Source organism: Saccoglossus kowalevskii, chromosome 9, assembly GCF_978046115.1.
Source record: "Saccoglossus kowalevskii chromosome 9, keSacKowa6.1, whole genome shotgun sequence".
Lineage (NCBI taxonomy): Eukaryota > Metazoa > Hemichordata > Enteropneusta > Harrimaniidae > Saccoglossus > Saccoglossus kowalevskii.
Window position 1 is genome coordinate 13,882,962 of NC_140649.1, and position 21,721 is coordinate 13,904,682.

General features: G+C 35.4%; 1 protein-coding gene across 1 annotated transcript; it reads right to left on the minus strand.

Moving 5' to 3' along the window:
* Positions 1-11,342: 11,342 nt before the first annotated feature.
* LOC146738356 (glutathione S-transferase A2-like) lies at positions 11,343-21,430 on the minus strand. The gene is made up of 6 exons (XM_085503747.1): positions 21,324-21,430; positions 18,568-18,619; positions 14,062-14,194; positions 13,361-13,496; positions 11,812-11,943; positions 11,343-11,618 (listed from the first exon to the last, which is right to left on the minus strand). Exons 1-6 carry the CDS (start codon positions 21,402-21,404, stop codon positions 11,490-11,492), a joined length of 663 nt encoding a protein of 220 aa, XP_085359873.1. The 5' UTR covers positions 21,405-21,430; the 3' UTR covers positions 11,343-11,489.
* Positions 21,431-21,721: the final 291 nt, after the last annotated feature.

Sequence of the window (21,721 nt, forward strand, 5' to 3'; positions counted from 1 at the left end):
AGTAAACGTCACGAAAATGCCTCAAATATCTGCAGAATATCACAACATCGAACCGAAAAATCGACGACAAACTGCTTACAAAGTTGTGAAAAGCGATTGCAAAGTTGGTAGATTTATTTGGGATTGTTACCTGTGATATTATATTAACATGTCCCATTGTTAAAAGTTCGAAAACGTGGATAAATATTTCGTAAAATGGCTTTAAATTCGCGTAGTGTTACTCGGAGCATGTAGAGGTCATAGGTCAATTCTAGAAGTTTTCAGTGCAAGCGATACCAACCTTAAAACATTCCCAAACATGAAATAGCCGCCAATTAGACTGAATTACAAATAAATAAAGCAGCTGTGTGGTTAGTTGATAGACCAACATCTGAAATAAAGCGCAATCGGTCGTGATTAATAGTTGCATGGGAGACTACCTGTGGAAACAAGGTGTTGGATTTTTTTTATTTTCATTCATCACACATGGTAAAGTTATGAGGCAACGTCCCACCATTCGTTTCTACTGTGATGTCAACATATGAAAATAGGTGCTTACAAGTCTTAGTGGGGGATTTGGATTATAACACGATCTAAATCCAACGTTAAGCCTATAAAAGTTCCATTGTTTTTAGTGCCAAACCCCTTTGTTAAGTACAACAACAAATATTTCGTTGGTGTTTGTGAGCTCTTGTGTGATTGGTCAATGCATGGACAGCTCTTCCACTTCCGTATTTTACTCCCTATCAATTTGGACCCTGTTTAACCATAGACAGTATAGTAGTCTAGTAACACCAATGTCAAACGCCGTATGCCCAACGTAAGCTGGGCTGGAATATTATGATGAGCAAGTAAACAATAACATCATATTTACTTCCATGCGATGTCACTACTTTCGTATCAAACTACAAGTATCTTTCCGCAATGCGCATCTTCCGAACACACAATAGTTATCAGATGTTCTCGTGAACGTGGTTCACTAGTAAAAAATATGACTTTTAATATATATGTTCCTGTTTAATTGAATAAAATTAAAAGTTAGTTTCAGACGGCAGTAATGTTTCCGTACATGTTATATTCATCAAAACGAGTGGTCTGGGGTATACTAGTACTCTGACCCATGCCGAGGACTTCCTGTTTGTAATGCTATATGATAAATCAGATTAACTATCACGTGAAACCAAAGACAATTGTCTTTGGTGAAACCAAATGAAAATCATTCTAAAATAACGTACTTATACCCAATTCATTCTGGGAAAAAATGACATTTGCAATAATAATCGACGAGCAGGTCCGGGTAGTAACGTTCGGTTGACGAAATAGACGATACAACAGTACTCATTGGACCTACATGAATGCTACTCTATTTCACATAACCAAATGTTGTTGTTTTTTGCTGTTGTACATTATCTTCGGTAATAACTCCGAAAGTGAAGTCTTATATCTTCAGCAGAACGTAGCCGTTAAAACTTGCAAAACGAGTCTGTTTCAATCCATCATCGCTTAAGCAGCATACAATTTATTTATTTTTTGACTCATTTAAAAAATACGAACGGTGTCAATATTTAAAACTGCATTTTGTCTGTCTCTAGCGAGCCTCAGAATGATATAGATCTTGGCCGATCGTATTTTTACAAAGGACCTGAATGTACAGCACTAATTTCACCCAACCTCCTGCTCGCTTCTGCTTTTCGATTATCATTTTTAATCGCTTTTGCAACCGCCTGTTGAATAATTTTCGCTTATTTTTTTCGAGTGCGCGAACCCAGAAATATCGCCCGTCTGCATGCTCGCATTTTAAATACATGGCCGTGGCATCAATATGTTCCTGGTGTATCTGCTCTCTGCCCTAAGGAGTTAGCATTGCCTGTATCACGTAATTGTCTCGATAATCATGTTGTTGAAACGATATAGCAGCCCTGGATTCAAACGGAACACAGTCCCGCTGTACGTTCGCGAACGAAACAAAGTATGATGGTTTGGAAGTGTCGTTCGAAATTAAATAATGGTTAATACTCATTGAATCCTCAAACATTAGCACTAAAACAACCATTTCGACAACTCATGTGCCAGTGTTCAGTGTTTGAACAAGCGGTCAGTGTTTTTAATAAGCGAGTGAGAAAAAAAAAGGATAAAAACATGGTCGTGTTTCCGGTCGGAAATTAAGTGATATGTTAAAAAATGTTATAAAAGCGAAATATTGGGCGAAATGAGTATTGATGCCCATTTATAGCTTTACATGCGTCACCAAATAGGGACATGGTTAGAGTTGGTAGTACCATGGAAGGTACTAATCCATGGTACATGTAGTACCAGTACTAGTATACGCGGGGAGGGAGTCCAGAGAGGGAACAGCCAGCATCCCTTTTACAGGAAAACGTGACATCTCGACGGATTTGTTTCGTACTCACATGTAATATTAGGTTTTGCGGGCTTCTGAATTCAAAAATGATGACTAGATCAGCTAAAAAGCAAGCGTTTAGTAACATACATATGCAGAAGTTGGTTTGCCAGTACTTAATTCATTTTTAACACCTAGGCTACTCTATTGACATTGGTTGTTTATTTCATGGATTTGGCACTTGAGGTAGCTGATAAGCCGTGTCGAAAACGTGCACAAAACGACCATTCTGTGCACGTTTTCGACACGGATTAAAAACCAGTTGTAAGCACAAATTTTCATATGAATCATTTATCGTAGAGAATTGTAGAATTTTTGTATTTTTTTTAAATTAAAGGAAAGTTTTCAAATTCCTGATAATTTTTAAGAACACATTGTTGATGCCATCGGCACATACTGAGATATAGGTTTTTAACGCACAGTGCAAAGTTGTGCAAAGTGATTACAAAGTTGTGCAAAGTGATTTCAAGTTTGATAGATGTATTTGTAAATATTACCTCAGTTGTTGGCATATACAAACACGCAGTTTAAAAGTCGATAAATTCAATAAAAGCTAGTTGAAAGCAGCCTCTATCAGCAGATGTTCACATGTGCTGACCGTAAAATGTTCGAAAACAGCGTGTAAAGTTGGTAAAAGCGATTGAAATGTTGGTGGAGTTGCTTGTATGTTTAACCTAAGTCATTGTCATGACAACCGCACAGTTAAATGTAGAAAACATTAAGTAAACGTCTCGAAAATGCCTCAAATATCTGCATATTATAACAACAGCGAACCGAAAAATCGACGACAAACTGCTTACAAAGTTGTGAAAAGCGATTGCAAAGTTGGTAGATTCATTTGGGATTGTTACCTGTGATATTATATTAACATGTCCCATTGTTAAAAGTTCGAAAACGTGGATAAATATTTCGTAAAGTGGCTTTAAATTCGCGTAGTGTTACTCGGAGCATGTAGAGGTCATGGGTCAATTCTAGAAGTTTTCAGTGCAAGCGATACTAACCTTAAAACATTCCCAAACATGAAATAGCCGCCAATTAGACTGAATTACAAATAAATAAAGCAGCTGTGTGGTTAGTTGATAGACCAACATCTGAAATAAAGCGCAATCGGTCGTGATTAATAGTTGCATGGGAGACTACCTGTAGAAACAAGGTGTTGGATTTTTTTTATTTTCATTCATCACACATGGTAAAGTTATGAGGCAACGTCCCACCATTCGTTTCTACTGTGATGTCAATCATTTATCGTAGAGAATTGTAGAATTTTTGTATTTTTTTAAATTAAAGGAAAGTTTTCAAATTCCTGATAATTTTTAAGAACACATTGTTGATGCCATCGGCACATACTGAGATATAGGTTTTTAACGCACAGTGCAAAGTTGTGCAAAGTGATTGCAAAGTTGTGCAAAGTGATTTCAAGTTTGATAGATGTATTTGTAAATATTACCTCAGTTGTTGGCATATAGAAACACGCAGTTTAAAAGTCGATAAATTCAATAAAAGCTAGTTGAAAGCAGCCTATATCAGCAGATGTTCACATGTGCTGACCGTAAAATGTTCGAAAACAGCGTGTAAAGTTGGTAAAAGCGATTGAAATGTTGGTTGAGTTGCTTGTATGTTTAACCTAAGTCATTGTCATGACAACCCCGCAGTTAAATGTCGAAAACAGCGTATAAAATTGGTAAAAGCGATTGAAATGTTGGTGGAGTTGATTGTATGTTTAACCTAAGTCATTGTCATGACAACCGCGCAGTTAAATGTAGAAAACATTAAGTAAACGTCTCGAAAATGCCTCAAATATCTGCATATTAAGACAACAGCGAACCGAAAAATCGACGACAAACTGCTTACAAAGTTGTGAAAAATGATTGCAAAGTTGGTAGATTCATTTGGGATTGTTACCTGTGATATTATATTAACATGTCCCATTGTTAAAAGTTCGAAAACGTGGATAAATATTTCGTAAAGTGGCTTTAAATTCGCGTAGTGTTACCCGGAGCATGTAGAGGGCATAGGTCAATTCTAGAAGTTTTCAGTGCAAGCGATACCAACCTTAAAACATTCCCAAACATGAAATAGCCGCCAATTAGACTGAATTACAAATAAATAAAGCAGCTGTGTGGTTAGTTGATAGACCAACATCTGAAATAAAGCGCAATCGGTCGTGATTAATAGTTGCATGGGAGACTACCTGTGGAAACAAGGTGTTGGATTTTTTTTATTTTCATTCATCACACATGGTAAAGTTATGAGGCAACGTCCCACCATTCGTTTCTACTGTGATGTCAATCATTTATCGTAGAGAATTGTAGCATTTTTGTATTTTTTTTTAAATTAAAGGAAAGTTTTCAAATTCCTGATAATTTTTAAGAACACATTGTTGATGCCATCGGCACATACTGAGATATAAGTTTTTAACCCACAGTGCAAAGTTGTGCAAAGTGATTTCAAGTTTGATAGATGTATTTGTAAATATTACCTCAGTTGTTGGCATATAGAAACACGCAGTTTAAAAGTCGATAAATTCAATAAAAGCTAGTTGAAAGCAGCCTATATCAGCAGATGTTCACATGTGCTGACCGTAAAATGTTCGAAAACAGCGTGTAAAGTTGGTAAAAGCGATTGAAATGTTGGTGGAGTTGCTTGTATGTTTAGCCTAAGTCAATGTCATGACAACCCCGCCGTTAAATGTCGAAAACATTAAGTAAACGTCTCGAAAATGCCTAAAATATCTGCAGAATATCACAACAGCGAACCGAAAAATCGACGACAAACTGCATACAAAGTTGTGAAAAGCAATTGCAAAGTTGGTAGATTCATTTGGGATTGTTACCTGTGATATTATATTAACATGTCCCATTGTTAAAAGTTCGAAAATGTGGATAAATATTTCGTAAAGTGTCTTTAAATTCGCGTAGTGTTACTCGGAGCATGTAGAGGTCATAGGTCAATTCTAGAAGTTTTCAGTGCAATCGATACCAACCTTAAAACATTCCAAAACATGAAATAGCCGCCAATTAGACGGAATTACAAATAAATAATGCAGCTGTGTGGTTAGTCGATAGACCAATGTCTGAAGTAAAGCACAATCGGTCATGATTAATAGTTGCATGGGAGACTACCTGTGGAAACGAGGTGCTGGATTTTTTTTTATTTTCATTCATCACACATGGTAAAGTTATGAGGCAACGTCCCACCATTCGTTTTTACTGTGATGTCAATCATTTATCATAGAGAATTTAAGAATTTTTGTAATTTTTTTAAATTAAAGGAAAGTTTTCAAATTCCTGAAAATTGTTAATAACACATTGTTGATGCCATCGGCACATACTGAGATTTAAGTTTTTAACGCACAGTGCAAAGTTGTGCAAAGTGATTTCAAGTTTGATAGATGTATTTGTAAATATTACCTCAGTTGTTGGCATATAGAAACACGCAGTTTAACGTCGATAAATTCAATAAAAGCTAGTTGAAAGCAGCCTATATCAGCAGATGTTCACATGTGCTAACCGTAAAATGTTCGAAAACAGCGTGTAAAGTTGGTAAAAGCGATTGAACAGTTGGTGGAGTTGCTTGTATGTTTAACCTAAGTCATTGTCATAACAATCCCGCAGTTAAATGTAGAAAACATTAAGTAAACGTCTCGAAAATGCCTCAAATATCTGCAGATTATCACAACAGCAAAACCGAAAAATCGACGACAAACTGCTTACAAAGTAGTGAAAAGCGATTGCAAAGTTGGTAGATTCATTTGGTATTGTTACCTGTGATATTATATTAACATGTCCCATAGTTAAAAGTTCGACAACCTGGATAAATATTTCGTAAAGTGGCTTTAAATTCGCGGAGTGTGACTCTTAGCATGTAGAGGTCATAGGTCAATTCTAGAAGTTTTCAGTGCAATCGATACTAATCTTAAAACATTCCCAAACATGAAATAGCCGCCATTTAGATGGAATAACAAATAAATAATGCAGCTGTGTGGTTAGTCGATAGACCAATGTCTGAAGTAAAGCACAATCGGTCATGATTAATAGTTGCATGGGAGACTACCTGTGGAAACAATGTGTTGGATTTTTTTTTATTTTCATTCATCACACATGGTAAAGTCATGAGGCAACGTCCCACCATTCGTTTTTACTGTGATGTCAATCATTTATCGTAGAGAATTTAAGAATTTTTGTAATTTTTTTAAATTAAAGGAAAGTTTTCAAATTCCTGAAAATTGTTAATAACACATTGTTGATGCCATCGGCACATACTGAGATTTAAGTTTTTAACGCACAGTGCAAAGTTGTGCAAAGTGATTTCAAGTTTGATAGATGTATTTGTAAATATTACCTCAGTTGTTGGCATATAGAAACATGCAGTTTAACGTCGATAAATTCAATAAAAGCTAGTTGAAAGCAGCCTATATCAGCAGATGTTCACATGTGCTAACCGTAAAATGTTCGAAAACAGCGTGTAAAGTTGGTAAAAGCGATTGAACAGTTGGTGGAGTTGCTTGTATGTTTAACCTAAGTCATTGTCATGACAACCCCGCAGTTAAATGTAGAAAACATTAAGTAAACGTCTCGAAAATGCCTCAAATATCTGCAGATTAACACAACAGCGAACCGAAAAATCGACGACAAACTGCTTACAAAGTTGTGAAAAGCGATTGCAAAGTTGGTAGATTCATTTGGGATTGTTACCTGTGATATTATATTAATATATCCAACTGTTAAAAATTCGAAAATGTGAATAAATATTTCGTAAAGTGGTTTTAACTTTGCGTAGTGTTACTCGGAGCATGTAGAGGTCGTAGGTCAATTCTAGAAGTTTTCTGTGCAAGCGATACCAATCTTAAAACATTCCCAAACATGAAATAGCCACCAATTATATGGTGCAGTTTTTTAATATATTGTAATATTCATTTTTGTCGATACCGATTTATACAGAGATGATCACAAAACCACGACGCCTACTCCCAGACATGGGATGGACCATTTCCATGCCGCACTGCCTGCCAGGCGATTAATTTCAGATCTCGTCTCGCCGGAATGCATGATGCATGATATCTACTCACATCTCACTGTTGTTACGCATGATGTGATTGGCTGAGACTCGGTCACATGACATTGAATAAAACTGATGTCACATGGCTGACGTCACTGAAGCTATGGCACAACGATACAGCGCATAACAAATTGTCGTCCGCTGCACTGCTGTTGCCCCGGCCGCTTTTTTCGGGATTGCTTCCAAATAGACAGCAAACGTGCCAGAATTAATATGAAGTAAGATACTCTGCTTTGATATTCTTTATATGAAGCAAATATCTATGCGGGTGAGGGTGAGTGTGCCGATGTTCTCCGAGAACGCCCTGAGGTGAATGATTTGTGAATGCAGATGAGAAAGTCATAGTAACGCACATGAGAAATTCATAGCAGTCATTTCCACGGGGTTCTGACATTTTTCAGTCGAGTGGCGAAATAAATTGTATTTGAGAATTTCTCAATCCCTTCCAATAATTTTATACTCAATAAATTGAGAAATACACACTGCTGAAACTAACGTTTACTGTGTATTTCTCAGTGAGCGATACACAATGTATAACAAAAAGTTATATACAATATGTAGACCGTACAATATATATTCTGTAGTATCGTGTGGCATGAAATGCGTGGTACCATGTGATATATGTAGAATTATGTGCTATACAATGTTTAACATCACGTGGTATACAATATATAGTAAAGCTGTCCTGAACGGTTGTCGAGCTTGTTGTGCTGTGGTGATTCGGCAAGGCTATGCATTAACCAATATTCGTTAGTCATACATTTTAATTTCAACCAACCATAAGCGACCTGTTCATAGCAGCCTATCACAGTACGTTTCAATTAGCAATAAGTGATATGTAGTATGGGTCTTTCCTGTGACGAATAAATCGCTTTGAATCTAGTTACTGTTCTGTCTTGTTGTACGCTGCCTTTTATCTTCAAGTGAACCACTAATCTTTATATATATATATATATATATATATAGGGCCATGTACACGATATTACTTCAATAGGTCCATCCCTGCCAATAATACCCGCCGGCTACCATATACAATTTCTTGATAAGACTTGAGGTCGTCTAATCGATTTTTGATTAGAACCATTCCAAGCTACAAGATGTCTAAACCAATGATTCAACAACCAAGAAACCATTTGACCACATACATCAAAATAAATGTATCAATATTTGAACAACCAAAAAAGCAACGAATTCCTACTATCAAGTTAGATTTTTCAGACATTATCTTACAACCGGCAATCCAGACACGTATTCTTACATCTATCAGGGGGAAATTCTTCTCTGAGGGGTTCTCCACACGTGTCAGGGGGGAATAGCGTCTCGTCTCTCTATCGCGTCCCCTTGAGGTATGGGATCGGGAAAGTCACTTAAACTTTACAGTCAAATAAGACACACACAATGGAATACGTTTCAACTCTCGTCTTAGTCGGTCAGTCAAGCACTTTATAAATTCACTGAATTAGTAATTTGGAATACCAACTGTCAGAAACAGTAGTCCGAATAGCGACGGTTATCTCGTAATTAGTTCCAAATCACTGAACCAATTTCCGTGCAGGACCTTAAATAGGCTTAAACGATGACAGACATAACACAGCCATTCGCCAGTAATCAGCTAATTAAGTCAGTCAACAGATACGCGTAAACAATTTCATCGCACATCCTTCAAAATGTACCCTTGTGCATCTATGATTCAATGATGTTGAGTAAGAGAGTAAGGAGTTCCCATTCATACTTGTCCAGTCAGGAACACACCCTCTCTTGAGGTATTACGTATTATTCACATCTTGGGATACGGGACAGCAATTCCAAGACCCCAAATAAATCTAATTGATCCAATTGATCAGAATATAAAGACGATTGATCAGTATATATTGATTTATACTTTTTTCAATTTATACTTTTTTCAATAGAGCAATAGTAAACAGTTTTGAGCCATATAAAGTGGTACAACATAACAAATACATACATAAATACATACATATAAACTCGTTAAGCTATGCTTGTTTCAGCTCTATGTTTGACCAAATTGGGGTATTTCGATTTTAACAACGTATGCAGGTCAATATGGTAACCTAAATTGTCTTAAAAGTTACCACACATTGTAAGCCTGTCAATTTTCACATACTAGTTCATAGCACATAAAACTTTAATTGGTGCTGAATAAGAAAAAGATGTTAACATTCATAATTTAGATATTCCCACTACGTTTTTGCTTTTCAGCGAAATATTTATTAAAACACTAAAAAAAAAAAAAAATAAGCTATGATATATCAAAATAATTATTTTGATATGTAGATGCGTTTGTCAGGAATGTTCTTAAATTGTACAAAATGTTCACTCCTACTTTAACATAATTGTGATAATTATGAAATCAGTAGACTGCTGTTATTAAGAAAACTTTAATATCCAAATTGATATTCCAGCCCCTAGATTGCAGACTTCGCATGTGTAAATAGTAATTTACAAAGGATGACGAGTCCCCTACATCAATTGGAAAATGAAGATACTTGCTGCATGGCAACAGTAGCATTGTACCATATCTGTCATATAATGTTGGATTGAAAATGTGTACAAAACATACCTATCAGTGCCCTAAAGTATTTTTTTTTTGCAAAAAATGAGCCACACTTCTTGCAATAGAATGTTACAAATGAGCTGGAAAATATATGGTACAACTTGTTTCTCTTTGGATGCCGGTATTTTGTTGAAAATAATCCCCACAACGTGTTGTCAAAGGGAAATTCAAGCAATGTGGAAAAGATCAGGAGAATCGTATGCTACCATTGTGTATTTGTAATGACTAGAACTATTTTTATTAAACAATCCCAGTTAATAATGTATCGTGTGGCATATTAATTAGTAAAAGTTGGTCGAAAGTGTTAATTTAAGTCACATTTGAAAATGATATCCATTTAAATCCAGCTCCATTTATAATTTATCAAGACATTCTACCTATTTGTGAACATCTCCATGGCAACCGACATTCTCACATGCATGGTTTCTTTTGCTTCTTCGTTTTTTTTTCAGAAATATGCAATTGCAAATTCTTTCGTAGTGACGACCGCCTTTAGAATTATTTTCTGGAGCAACCTTTGCTTATAAATCGGTTGACATCGATTATTTTCATACAATAACACTTGGCTGCATATTGTCTATGGGACTAATAGTCGTATGAAATATTTGATGAGACACTGATATGTGTGACATGGCAGTTCGTGGTGATTGTATGGTTAACTATGACGTAATTTGTTTATTCCTTTACAGAAATGTCACTTCATATATCCCCTTTGTTGAATTAATGGATAGATGAGGTCAAAGTGCACATGTGATTCTCATACCTCATGTTTAGACTATATTTAAAAATGTGTAGCATCATGTGTAGTTACGCATTGAGAACTGGCACCAAATGAAGTTGAAGAATAAGATAGCTTCCTGCATGGCATCTACAACATAAACAGTCTTTAGCTATCTGGTAAGAATGATATTAATCTTTGAGCTAACAATCGTCATTACACGTGAAACGAGACTCGCACATTTACGTTTTATCCCAGAATAAAACACATCTATGAAAATTATTTGTATAACCAAGTTGAATTGTGTGTTTCTTCTGCATAGTTTGTGTGTCACGTGGTCATACTACAGAGACATGTAAAGCATTCATTGTGCAACTGAATTGAGGATATATCATAAAAATATGCACGTCAACATGCAAGTATGCTTGTTCCCGCATATTCCCTTATAATTTTACTGTATTAGTCTGTGTCATCATTTAAACTTTACTGTTAATAATACTGACCATATTTAACGTCCATCAGTGATGAATAGTCGAAATTCAATGGGCTTTGTTTATGGTTATGGTCGCATCTTATTTTAAGCAACCCATCAATAATTGCACGTGTTACACTTTTGATTAGTGTTTATAGATAGATAATTTATTCGATGTATCGCAATAAACTGCGAGGACAATTAAACTAATTTAACAGACATTAAATTGGCTTGACTACAATTAAATGTTATTTCAAACCGTCTACTTTGCAGCCAACTCGCGTTATTATTGGTAAAGCCAGGCCAAGACTTTTTTGCCGTGTAGAATATCCTCTTCTGTTAGCTTTCGTTTTCTCTGTGGACCATTCAGAAACGCCCTGATTCGCGGTAAGGACGATAGTCTGTCTTTGAATTCCTGGCAATTGTAATATGCAAAAATGTATGTACAATTGTGTACAGGTAATAACTTCGATTATCAGACAATTTGATCAAAACAATCATGTACAATGTTTCACTACATGTAGTACAAATGTCAATACGATAGCTAGAGAACTTAATAAGAATATCATATTTGTGCCTAACTCATAGTAGTATTTTATGAAACCCACCTTCAGTTTTGGATAATCTTCAAGAACGGCAGGGAAATAATCATCGCAATACAGCAAAGATTCCAGAACAGCCAAATCGGCCATAGAAAGATCATCCCCAACCAAATAACCAGATGAGGTGCCACACAATTCCTATTAAAGAAATGCGGATATAAATCGTATCAGTATGTGTAGGTATATAATATTATGGTAATTTGTTATTTATGAAATATTAACAAGAATACCTTGTTTCCATATGTATATATATTTTACTTAAATTGATTGACATTAAATTAATTCGTTATATATAAATAGAATATATATATACATGTATATATTTGCTCCAGCGAATGGTTGGGTTTTACAGATATATCTGTTCAATAAATATTATCAACAAATATAAAGTGTGTATATATATATATGGTAGAATATGAATCTAATATGTATTGTGGGCTCCATTCTGTAATTCTTAATTTATACAGACATTTTCAAACAATACATCAAATGATCCAGAAATACGTGGTTCTTTTTTTAGACATTTTTGCAAGTTGATACCTGTGAAGTCACTATGGCACTACCACGTATGATAAATATGTCTAATTTAATTTCAGTCATTCTTCTTCATTATATACAATATTACAGGTTCCAATTTTGTCAATTATCCCACTTTCACTGTAATATTCCATTTTATGTGATATATATATTGTCCCGCTCATTTGTTATACCAGGACAAGTGGCAAATATGTTGTTAGCTGAATGTTTTTTTCGAGAAAGGTTATTCAAATGAATACAATACAAATATCGTCCCAACGAACATAAGTTTATCTTTTTTTGTTTGAGACTGATATATGCAGAAATGTCAATGAATACATTGATCATCGGAGACAAACTAAGGTTCCCATGCTGTCAGGACTAGAATGTCCAGCCGAAATACTAGACACACACCAGTGTTGATGACATTATATGAACTGGTAATTATAATCAAAATCAGTGTTATTGATGACCAAAAGCAACTGGAATTTTAATAAGCAAAATGACAATACTGTGGATGTGTTTTCTCGATATACTATATATACATAACATTCTTGTATGTGTGATATTTAACGTACAGCTACAAGTACGCTAACATTAGCATCTATGTTGCTATCTGGGTGTTGCTGTTTTAAAAAAAATACGCATTAGAGGGGGAAATGTACTCTACGATTCAGTCAAACCGTACTCTCCTAGTACATGGGTTTTGTTGAGAACAAAGAAACGAGTGACGGGCACTGTATAGAACAAAGGGGTACTTTGCTAGTAGACGGGTACTGTTTGAAACTAAGCAAGAGTACTTTTCTAGTAAATGCTAAACAAGAACAATTTGCAATTGAAGGTTAGCGTACTGTAAAGACTATAGCGAAGATCCTAGTGGTAGTATCATTATTAGTGTCAGAGGTTTTTGTAAGTTAACAATATGTGTGGGTTTGGGGGAAATGTTCTATTCATAACTAATCCTACTTCACCTTTGTTTATAATTAGTAAATACATTCAGAAGTTAAAAATGTCATGCATGATATCAAAAAGATGGCACCTTTTCAAATACTGGAAGATATCTAGGTACGGCATTTTCCTTTACATCTTTGCTATCCTCCTCCATACTTTTGTTCCATCCAATATTCAGAAATTTCATTATAAAATCACGTGCACCGTCGTATAGCACGTCTATCCTAAATAAGAATAGTATTGTATCAAAACACTAGAAAATATCAAACATCAGTGCAACTGTATGTATTATTAAGTTATTAAACTTCCGCACCAAACGTAACAAGAGGGTTAATGAATACAAATCTGGAGATGAAAGTCAATTAGTCATTATGAAAATGTGCATGATGAACATGAACATGAGCCTGAATCCTTAACAAAAACATATATACAAAATTAAAATTCGCCAACGAGCAACGACCGCCACAGCACATGTACACTGACATGACGTTATGACATGTATAGATATATAGGTAACATTTCAAAGCACATTGCTTACTTGTCAAAATATAATGTGTAGTCTACCACCTTACTAGTCGCAGACACAGGACAACTCTATGATCTTTGAATTCAAATTTTATCGAGACGTCGTATGTATACTGTATGCATATACTTTACCATAGAGAATGGAAACGATTGGATATTATGACCAAGGCAACTAACAACAATGTCAGGCCTTTATCTGACAGTCATTGTTTGACAGCGTTATCAAATCAAAACACAGTCAAACAACACAATATATGATCTCACCTCGTTTTCTGTTCCAGTGTTTTACCGTACATGTCGTATTTTCTGGCAATATACCGAATGATAGCGTTGGTTTGCACCAATTTCATGCCATCAATTTCCAACATCGGCACTTGCATAAATAGAAGATCACCGGCTAAAGAATAAGAATATTTTAAAAAGCCCCCAAAAGTATAACTGATATACTTGTATAAGTAATAATATTAATATGTGTGCAAGGTAACAGTTTCAGACAATAAGTATCAACAATTTTGTATTTGTACTGATAAACACAAGATTGTTGTGAAATATATTGCTTTACGTCACATTTATAATCGGTAAATATACTTGTTTGAGTAAATTTAAATGACTACTTGTATTTGCTGTAATTGTTATGCGCGAGTAGTTTATATGAGACTGTAGGTATGTTTGAATAATTATGACTTCAGGACTAAATTAGCATAAACTATTCTAAATTTGACTGGTTCATTATTTGTTACGTTGTTTTAATTGTTCGAGTCATGACGACATCGTGAATACATTATGACATTACATACGGTTTGAAATAATTTACGATTCATTTACCCTTTTTTTAATGTACGATTAATGACGACGTCGCGAATTAATTAGGACATCACGCCCGTCAAAAAATGTATGATTGATTGGTAGAGAGCGATCAAACACGCATATACACTCACTCACTCTGTGTACGTAAATAAATACTCGGCTTTGAATAACTGTAATGTTATGCAAATTAGAAATTCAAACTAGCTAATCATTTACAACCTCCCGAGCCAGTCCAGATTAGCCCAAAGGTTAACTAACACCGCGTTTTGTAGGATAACTTTGAAAGTATCCTCGTATGTTGACATAAAATAATTTCACGTTTACGGTAATTTCGTTCTCGGCATAGAATACATGTTCATATCTTGCAGAAGATAGATAAACAAGCGGTAGATAAACAAGAGGGAACTTAGCTAGTTTTCACATTGAGTGGGTCGTGGGTCGTTAAACATCTAGTAATACCGATTTAATTCTGCAGCAGGCATGACACCTGCATGTTGCGCAGTGGAAATTTAAAGTGTAATGCACAGGTTTATTTATAACTAATTTGAGTATATCATATTTCATCCCATAATCGTTTTTTTATTTAGTTTTTTAGTTTTTTTGCAAATTGATTCGATTTCGAGTTCAATGTTCCCAGGCAACCTGTACCTGTGCGTAGACGATAAAGTGATTTATTTTGATCACGCCAACTGTATATGCAAGAAATACTTCCAGGATAATTGTTCCATGTATCGATTTTTTCGGCTTTGTGTTACAATCAAACTTAATTGAGCAGCGTGAAAAAATTGTTGGTGACTATTGATGTATATAAGAGTATTCTATCAAAATGATTCCACAGCTCATGCTAATTGTCTCGGGTATATTTTATAGACTATCAAAATCATGTTTTAAGCACTTTTTTAAATATATTTTTTAAATATATATAAAATAGTGTAGGAAACGTGTTCTGAAGGGCTGCCAATGGGTCGAGAATGTATTAAATCATCATTCGTCGCTCCGAATCAATTATAATTATGCATACATGTAATTTAAAAGTTCACTTTATGTAGTTTCGGGAAAATCCATTTGTTCACGCGAGCATGACGGGGAGCGAGACTGATTTTTTTAATGATCAACATAAAGAGGACGATCGCTTATTTCGTTTTTGAACTGTTAAGAGAATCGAATAGCAGGGGTGAAAAGCATTTTCGAATTTTATTTGAGTGAATAAAAAAGTAGGTAAAATTTAATACCCATGACACTAGTTTGAATTTTGAACGCTAGATATGGAGATATTAAGAAGCCTACTCGCCCTCCAACCATCCTTCCACCTCAGGATATCAATGTGTTGGCCGTAAAAACGAAGTGAGGTACATATGGTAAGGGATTCCAAAGACACATATCTATTTCTGAAAGACGAACACTACAACATCATCACAAAAATGAACTGTTTTCTAGGAAAGTACTATTGCACTGGGTATGACAAGTCTTACCGTTGTAATCACGTGATTCCGACGGGTTGTTTGAGTTGCAGAAGTCAACGTGACTGCGTGGTTACACAATGGAAAATGTGCGGAAATTGTTACAGATTTTTCAAGAATGAAAATAGTTTCAAACAACATCAAAAGTCGGTTAATCGGGAAACTCACTGCCAGTTAGTTCATCGTTGCAAAAAATTCAGGTCTTCAGACTAGGCATTGAGACTGTGTCTATTTTTATTTATGCAGCATACAACAACGTTATCGAGATTTACAGAGACGGAAACGTACTTATTTCTAGCTATGATGGACACAAATCCACTAGATCGTATTATGTTGACTAATTCGTGCATGCTTTCTTTGCCATTTATGCTAAAGACCAACTACCTAACGTGACAGTGTTGGAGTATCCCACAGAGTTCGTATCAAACACATATGGCAGTAGCAGGGGTGGATTGCATTGGGTGGCTTTCTATCTGAAGAACCCCCACCACAGAGAATATTATAACTCCTATGGTAGTCCGCCAAATTATGCGGAATTCAAATGTATTTTTGAAAGAAACGTTTGTACGTGGATCTGTCATGAATTTGTTTTTGCGTATCTGTTAACCGACTTAATTAGTTGATTATTAGCTGAATTGCTGTATAATGTCTGTCATCGGTTAGGCCTATTTGAAGTTTTGGACGGAACTTGGCTCAGTGATTTGGAACTAATTACCAGATAGCCGCCGCTATTCAGACTACTCATTTTGACAGTTTATATCCGTAGTTATTAATGTAGTGAACGATTAATCAAAAGATATGACGTATTCAGTACTTAGTATGATTGGCTTTATGATTGAAGGTTACGCCCTAGAGTCTTTTACTGTTTTGTAATTGGTTAGAGTTTTGAAAATGAATAAAGAGAGTTTGAGTTGGTCTTGGGGAGAGAGCACGATAGATGCAGTCAGAGTAGAGAGAGTGCAGTCCTGAGCAGTCTAGAGCAGTCCTGGAGAGCCTTGGGACGAGGTTGACGCAGTCTAAGAGAGTCTTGGGTCAGCCTTGCGACAGTCTTGGAGATTTTTCCCCAGGGCGCCGTGTCTTATAGAGTGCTCGATTGACCGACTAAGACGAGAGCTGAAACGTATTTCGTTGTGTGTGTCTTATTTGACTGTAAAGCTTAACTGACTTTCCTGATCCCGTACCTCAAGGGGACGAGATATAGAGACGAGACGAGTTTCTCCCCTGACACGTGTAGAGAACCCCGGAGAGAAGATATTTACCCCTGATAGATCTACAATCACTGCATCATTCTCTAAGGTGTGTGGTCAATATGTCATGTATTACTTGTTGTGCAGATGTCGAATGAAACCGATGCACTCGTAGTTGACTCTTTTATGCATGATTAACGACGTTTAAGTGAACAGATATATCGAGAAATTTATCAGACTCAATTTATCTCTTCATGTCAGATATTATTCCCCACACTGTTTTACTAGGTGATGTATAAATTTCAAACAATAAAAACATCATAACCTATATCCTTTTTATAACTATCAATTTTATATTATTTTCTTTCTTATTTTACGACAAATTCTGATGTTTATTCTGATTAGAAAAAAGTGCACGGAGTGACTTAATAAAAAAGTGGAATAGGAAACGATGCAATTGTCGTCTGCTTTGCATGTTTTTTTAAATCGTTATAAAAAGCAATAGGCTGGTAGGAAAGTTGTATTCAGACTTGATTAAAATTACATTAAGATTTTGAAATTAACTCTAAAATCTACAGTTCAGTGCCCCTTTAAACCACGCTATAAATGTATACTCCATGCAACAATTGTACTTACTTATATAGTATTTAGTGGCATTAAAAATACATAACCATGCTATAGATTTATACACCATGTAATTATTTCATCAATTTTATCTCTACTATGTAATAAACTCTGTCATTATGCCAACACGCCACGTATTTATTAATGATCGCAGAGCGGATGTATATGTGTGTGAGCGCCCTTTACCGTTCAATCATAAAAAACATGCCGGGCTTTATGTCATAATAATTCGCGTCGTCATTATTACTACTAGTATTAGTAATAAATTGGGTGCGTGAATTCGACCGTTTGTCCGCCAGTCTTGGGGCGTCACTTCTTGATCATAACTTGAACGCTTTTAACCTTGTTGTCAATACCACGCAACGGATTGCTGTACGAATCTTGACTTAAGTCAAAATGGCCGACTGGACGCCATGTTTCTTGTATCTTTATGTGAACATTTTTCACACAAGTTGACGGATTTTATCCAAAGTAGGTAAGAAAGGACAATACGCCAGTTACTGTGTGTGCATGAAGGTGAAAAGTTATAATACCACAATCACATAAGTACAAAAGCCGTGATCGATTTTTCCCCTATTGTTATTCACATTTACATTATGTATACTGTTTGTAGTGGAGTGTTATAATAGTATACAGTTAATGTATGCAAAGTGTGAATCGTAAATGAACAAAAAAATAAACAGAGCACAAACCTTGACGCAATCTTTTCACGTGTGCTGCATCCTGAAGATACGTTTCTTCAAACTATAGAATAAACATGCATACTAACTAATATAAACAATCGGCAAAATGAATAGGGGAAATGGAACAAGACTATTATTAGGGTTTCCATGGTTTCCCACGAGTTTTGATGCATATCCTAAAATCAGGCACACAGGTCACATGACCCGGTAGCAATCTTTGAATGAAATTTTATTTTGTATCTCATTTGCATAATTTTCGACTAATCCACTATCCCTTAATAGCTTTGAAAGAGCAACTGACATAGTATTTATTTTCAAAATCGCAGCCCAAGACAATGAACCGTTTTAGAAAAGAAGATTTTTTTACTCTTCAATGAATCATGAGGAAGGGGAGGGTCTCTAATATGATCTCTATAGTGAATGTCAATGCACCTATGTAGGGAAATAACACTAGGAATTTGTGTTTTTTTTCAAATTGAAAATTCATTTTAGGAACAAATAATCATTAACAATAATAGTGGTGATGGATTGGGAGTCGGGTGGGCGTCCTCATGTTTCCTCATGTGACCTCATTAATATGCATAACTGTAGTATTTCATGACTGTTGCATATAGGAACTTGCAATCTGTGTTATAATGAAGGGATTGGACAACAGATACATATATCGGATAACCATATGTGGTCATGTTACCCCATTACTATGCATAATTGTCATATCTCAAACACTCTTGTAGATATAGACACGGAATCAGTGTTATAGTAAAGGGATATGTCTGAAATACCACACGACCATATATGGTCATGTGACCCAATTAATATGCATAATTGTCATCTCTTGTAAATATGGACACGCAAGCAGTGTTCTAGTAAATGTAAGGAACAATATATATATCAGATGACCATATATGGTCCTGTGACCTCATTGATATGTCATTTCTCAAGCACTGTAGATATAAAAATACAATTAGCACTATAACGAAGGCATTGGACATGGCACCTCATTAATATGCATAACTGTAATATCTCATGCACTGTTGTAGATAGGGACATGGAACCAGTACTATGAGTGTATAACAGCACATGTGCCAAGTGTCATTTGCCATGAGGCTCGAAACCCGGTCATTGCTGCTATGCAGCTATATTTCAACTTGATGTTCTAAGTGAGTTTTTTTTTCATTCAGATACTTAAATAATTTGAGTGGTTAAATTGTGTTTCACATCACACGATCAGCTCAAAACATTAAATTCTGAACACATAATGTATACAAAAATACAGACAAATAAGAAATCATATGCAAACATTTGTAATTTTCTGTACGGTTTAGTGGTGTTACTGTAGATTGCTGTTGGGTCGAACCAGATTTGAAAAAGTTATTTTGGTAAATATGTTGGGTATTGTTGCCATAGAAACAGTTTCTATTTTGGAAATGATTTACCATTTATAACTGAAAAGTAATAGGATGACTTATAAAATATTCAGGAAATTATGCTAAGATGTAGATACAGTTGTCATTGAAATAATCAATTTTTCACTTTTTATGTCATAGAGCAATATATTTGTTTCACTCTCTTCACACCTATTACTAAATGTCAAAAGAAATTGCCCTTGAAACAATGATCAATTCGCCACATTTTGATCGAGATCTAAATCTGGTTTTCCTGGTAACGTGAATTCTGTAAATGATTTTTATTGATAAATAGTGGGAAGTTGACATGACGTTTTTATCCTTTTTATCCTTTACATAAGTATAAATCAATCAGAGGTAAACTAAAGTTGGTTGTTAATCCTGGAAATGTTATAATAATTCATTACTATTTTTTTTAGTTATCAATGATAAATCATTTCCAAAATTAGTGTCCCCATAGCAAGCAGGTCAACAAAAAGTTCGAGATTATTTTGGTGTGAAGAAAAAACACTCCTGCAAATTTCATAAGAACCCATCTACAAACTTGTATGTCGTAAATGAAAATTTATTTCCGAAATGTATGTCCTCTTTGCAACAAGGTCGACATCAAAAACGAAATGTAAATTAGTTTGCTTGTGTGAAGTAAAAACCCTCCCAACCATTTGAGTAATAACAAGGACATCCTCCTTTCATGACCAAATTATATAGCACATCACTCCTTAACGTCGTGGGTAACCCGTCCTGGGAATGTCATTAAAATTCACCTCTAAATGTTATAAATGACAATTTACACCTCGCACTTTAAACTTAAATACCGATGCAGTGTCTACCTGACAATGTATTGACCCTACAGCCCATACCAAACGCATTGATATGCAAATACAGGTATCACATTTGTAAAATACCCGCTTCCTATGTTTTCCTAATACACACACAAACCACACACTAAGCCCTAAGTAAATGTTATTGTGACTAATTGAGTCAGGTAAAATACAAAACACAAAATAGCTGGATTTCGTGTCTTCATATTGAACAGGTAAATATAAATAATAATTTTCATTGATCGTGTGCAACAAATTTGACATCATTTTGAAAACGTGGGCGTGTGGACCGTGGTTTAATTTGATCACATGCAAATATATAGCATTATATTTTAGACCACTCGAAGCCGGTAGACGAAGCCCGGGAAAATATATATGGCCAGAAACGCCGTTGAACTATGCATGGCCCAATCAACACACGGATAGTTGTAATCAATGCCCATACTGGAACAATAGTAATGACTGGTAGATGGATGGACAAAATAGAGGTTTGAAGATAGAGAGCATGATACAATTTACATTTTTAAATGTTACTTACTTCGATTCCAACGGCGTATAAAATTAGTCGTATCGATTCCCCCAATCCCCGCCCATCAAAGTATGTTAAATGTGCCTTCATTGCGGTGAGCGCCAGAATGCAAATGAGGAAATATTCAAATGACGCACCTGTGGATTGGCTCTATGAACTCAAATACAGTAAGGGATATGTCATTATTTATTACGTGGGTGGTTTGTTGATTCAGTGGTGTTGATGGAGAGCTGTATCCCAGCCAGTAGTTGACTATTATAATTTCAAATATGGTCGAACATCGTACTTTTTTGTGAAACTACGTGTACGTTCTCTTTTGCACTGTAATGTTTATTTTTGTAGATTCCGTTAATGTGGATTGCATTGTTAGACAACAAATAATCGTTACTATGCCATTTTGGCTGTTC

Bases quoted from the DNA above. Each gene is read 5' to 3' on its own strand.
- LOC146738356 (XM_085503747.1), bottom strand. From the start codon at position 21,404: ATGAAGGCACATTTAACATACTTTGATGGGCGGGGATTGGGGGAATCG. The intron at 14,195-18,567 runs GTTTGTGCTCTG...CTTATTCTTTAG, and splicing joins CGTGAAAAGATTGCGTCAAG to CCGGTGATCTTCTATTTATG. The intron at 11,944-13,360 runs GTGCCATCTTTT...TTTCTTTAATAG, and splicing joins ATCTTCCAGTATTTGAAAAG to GAATTGTGTGGCACCTCATC.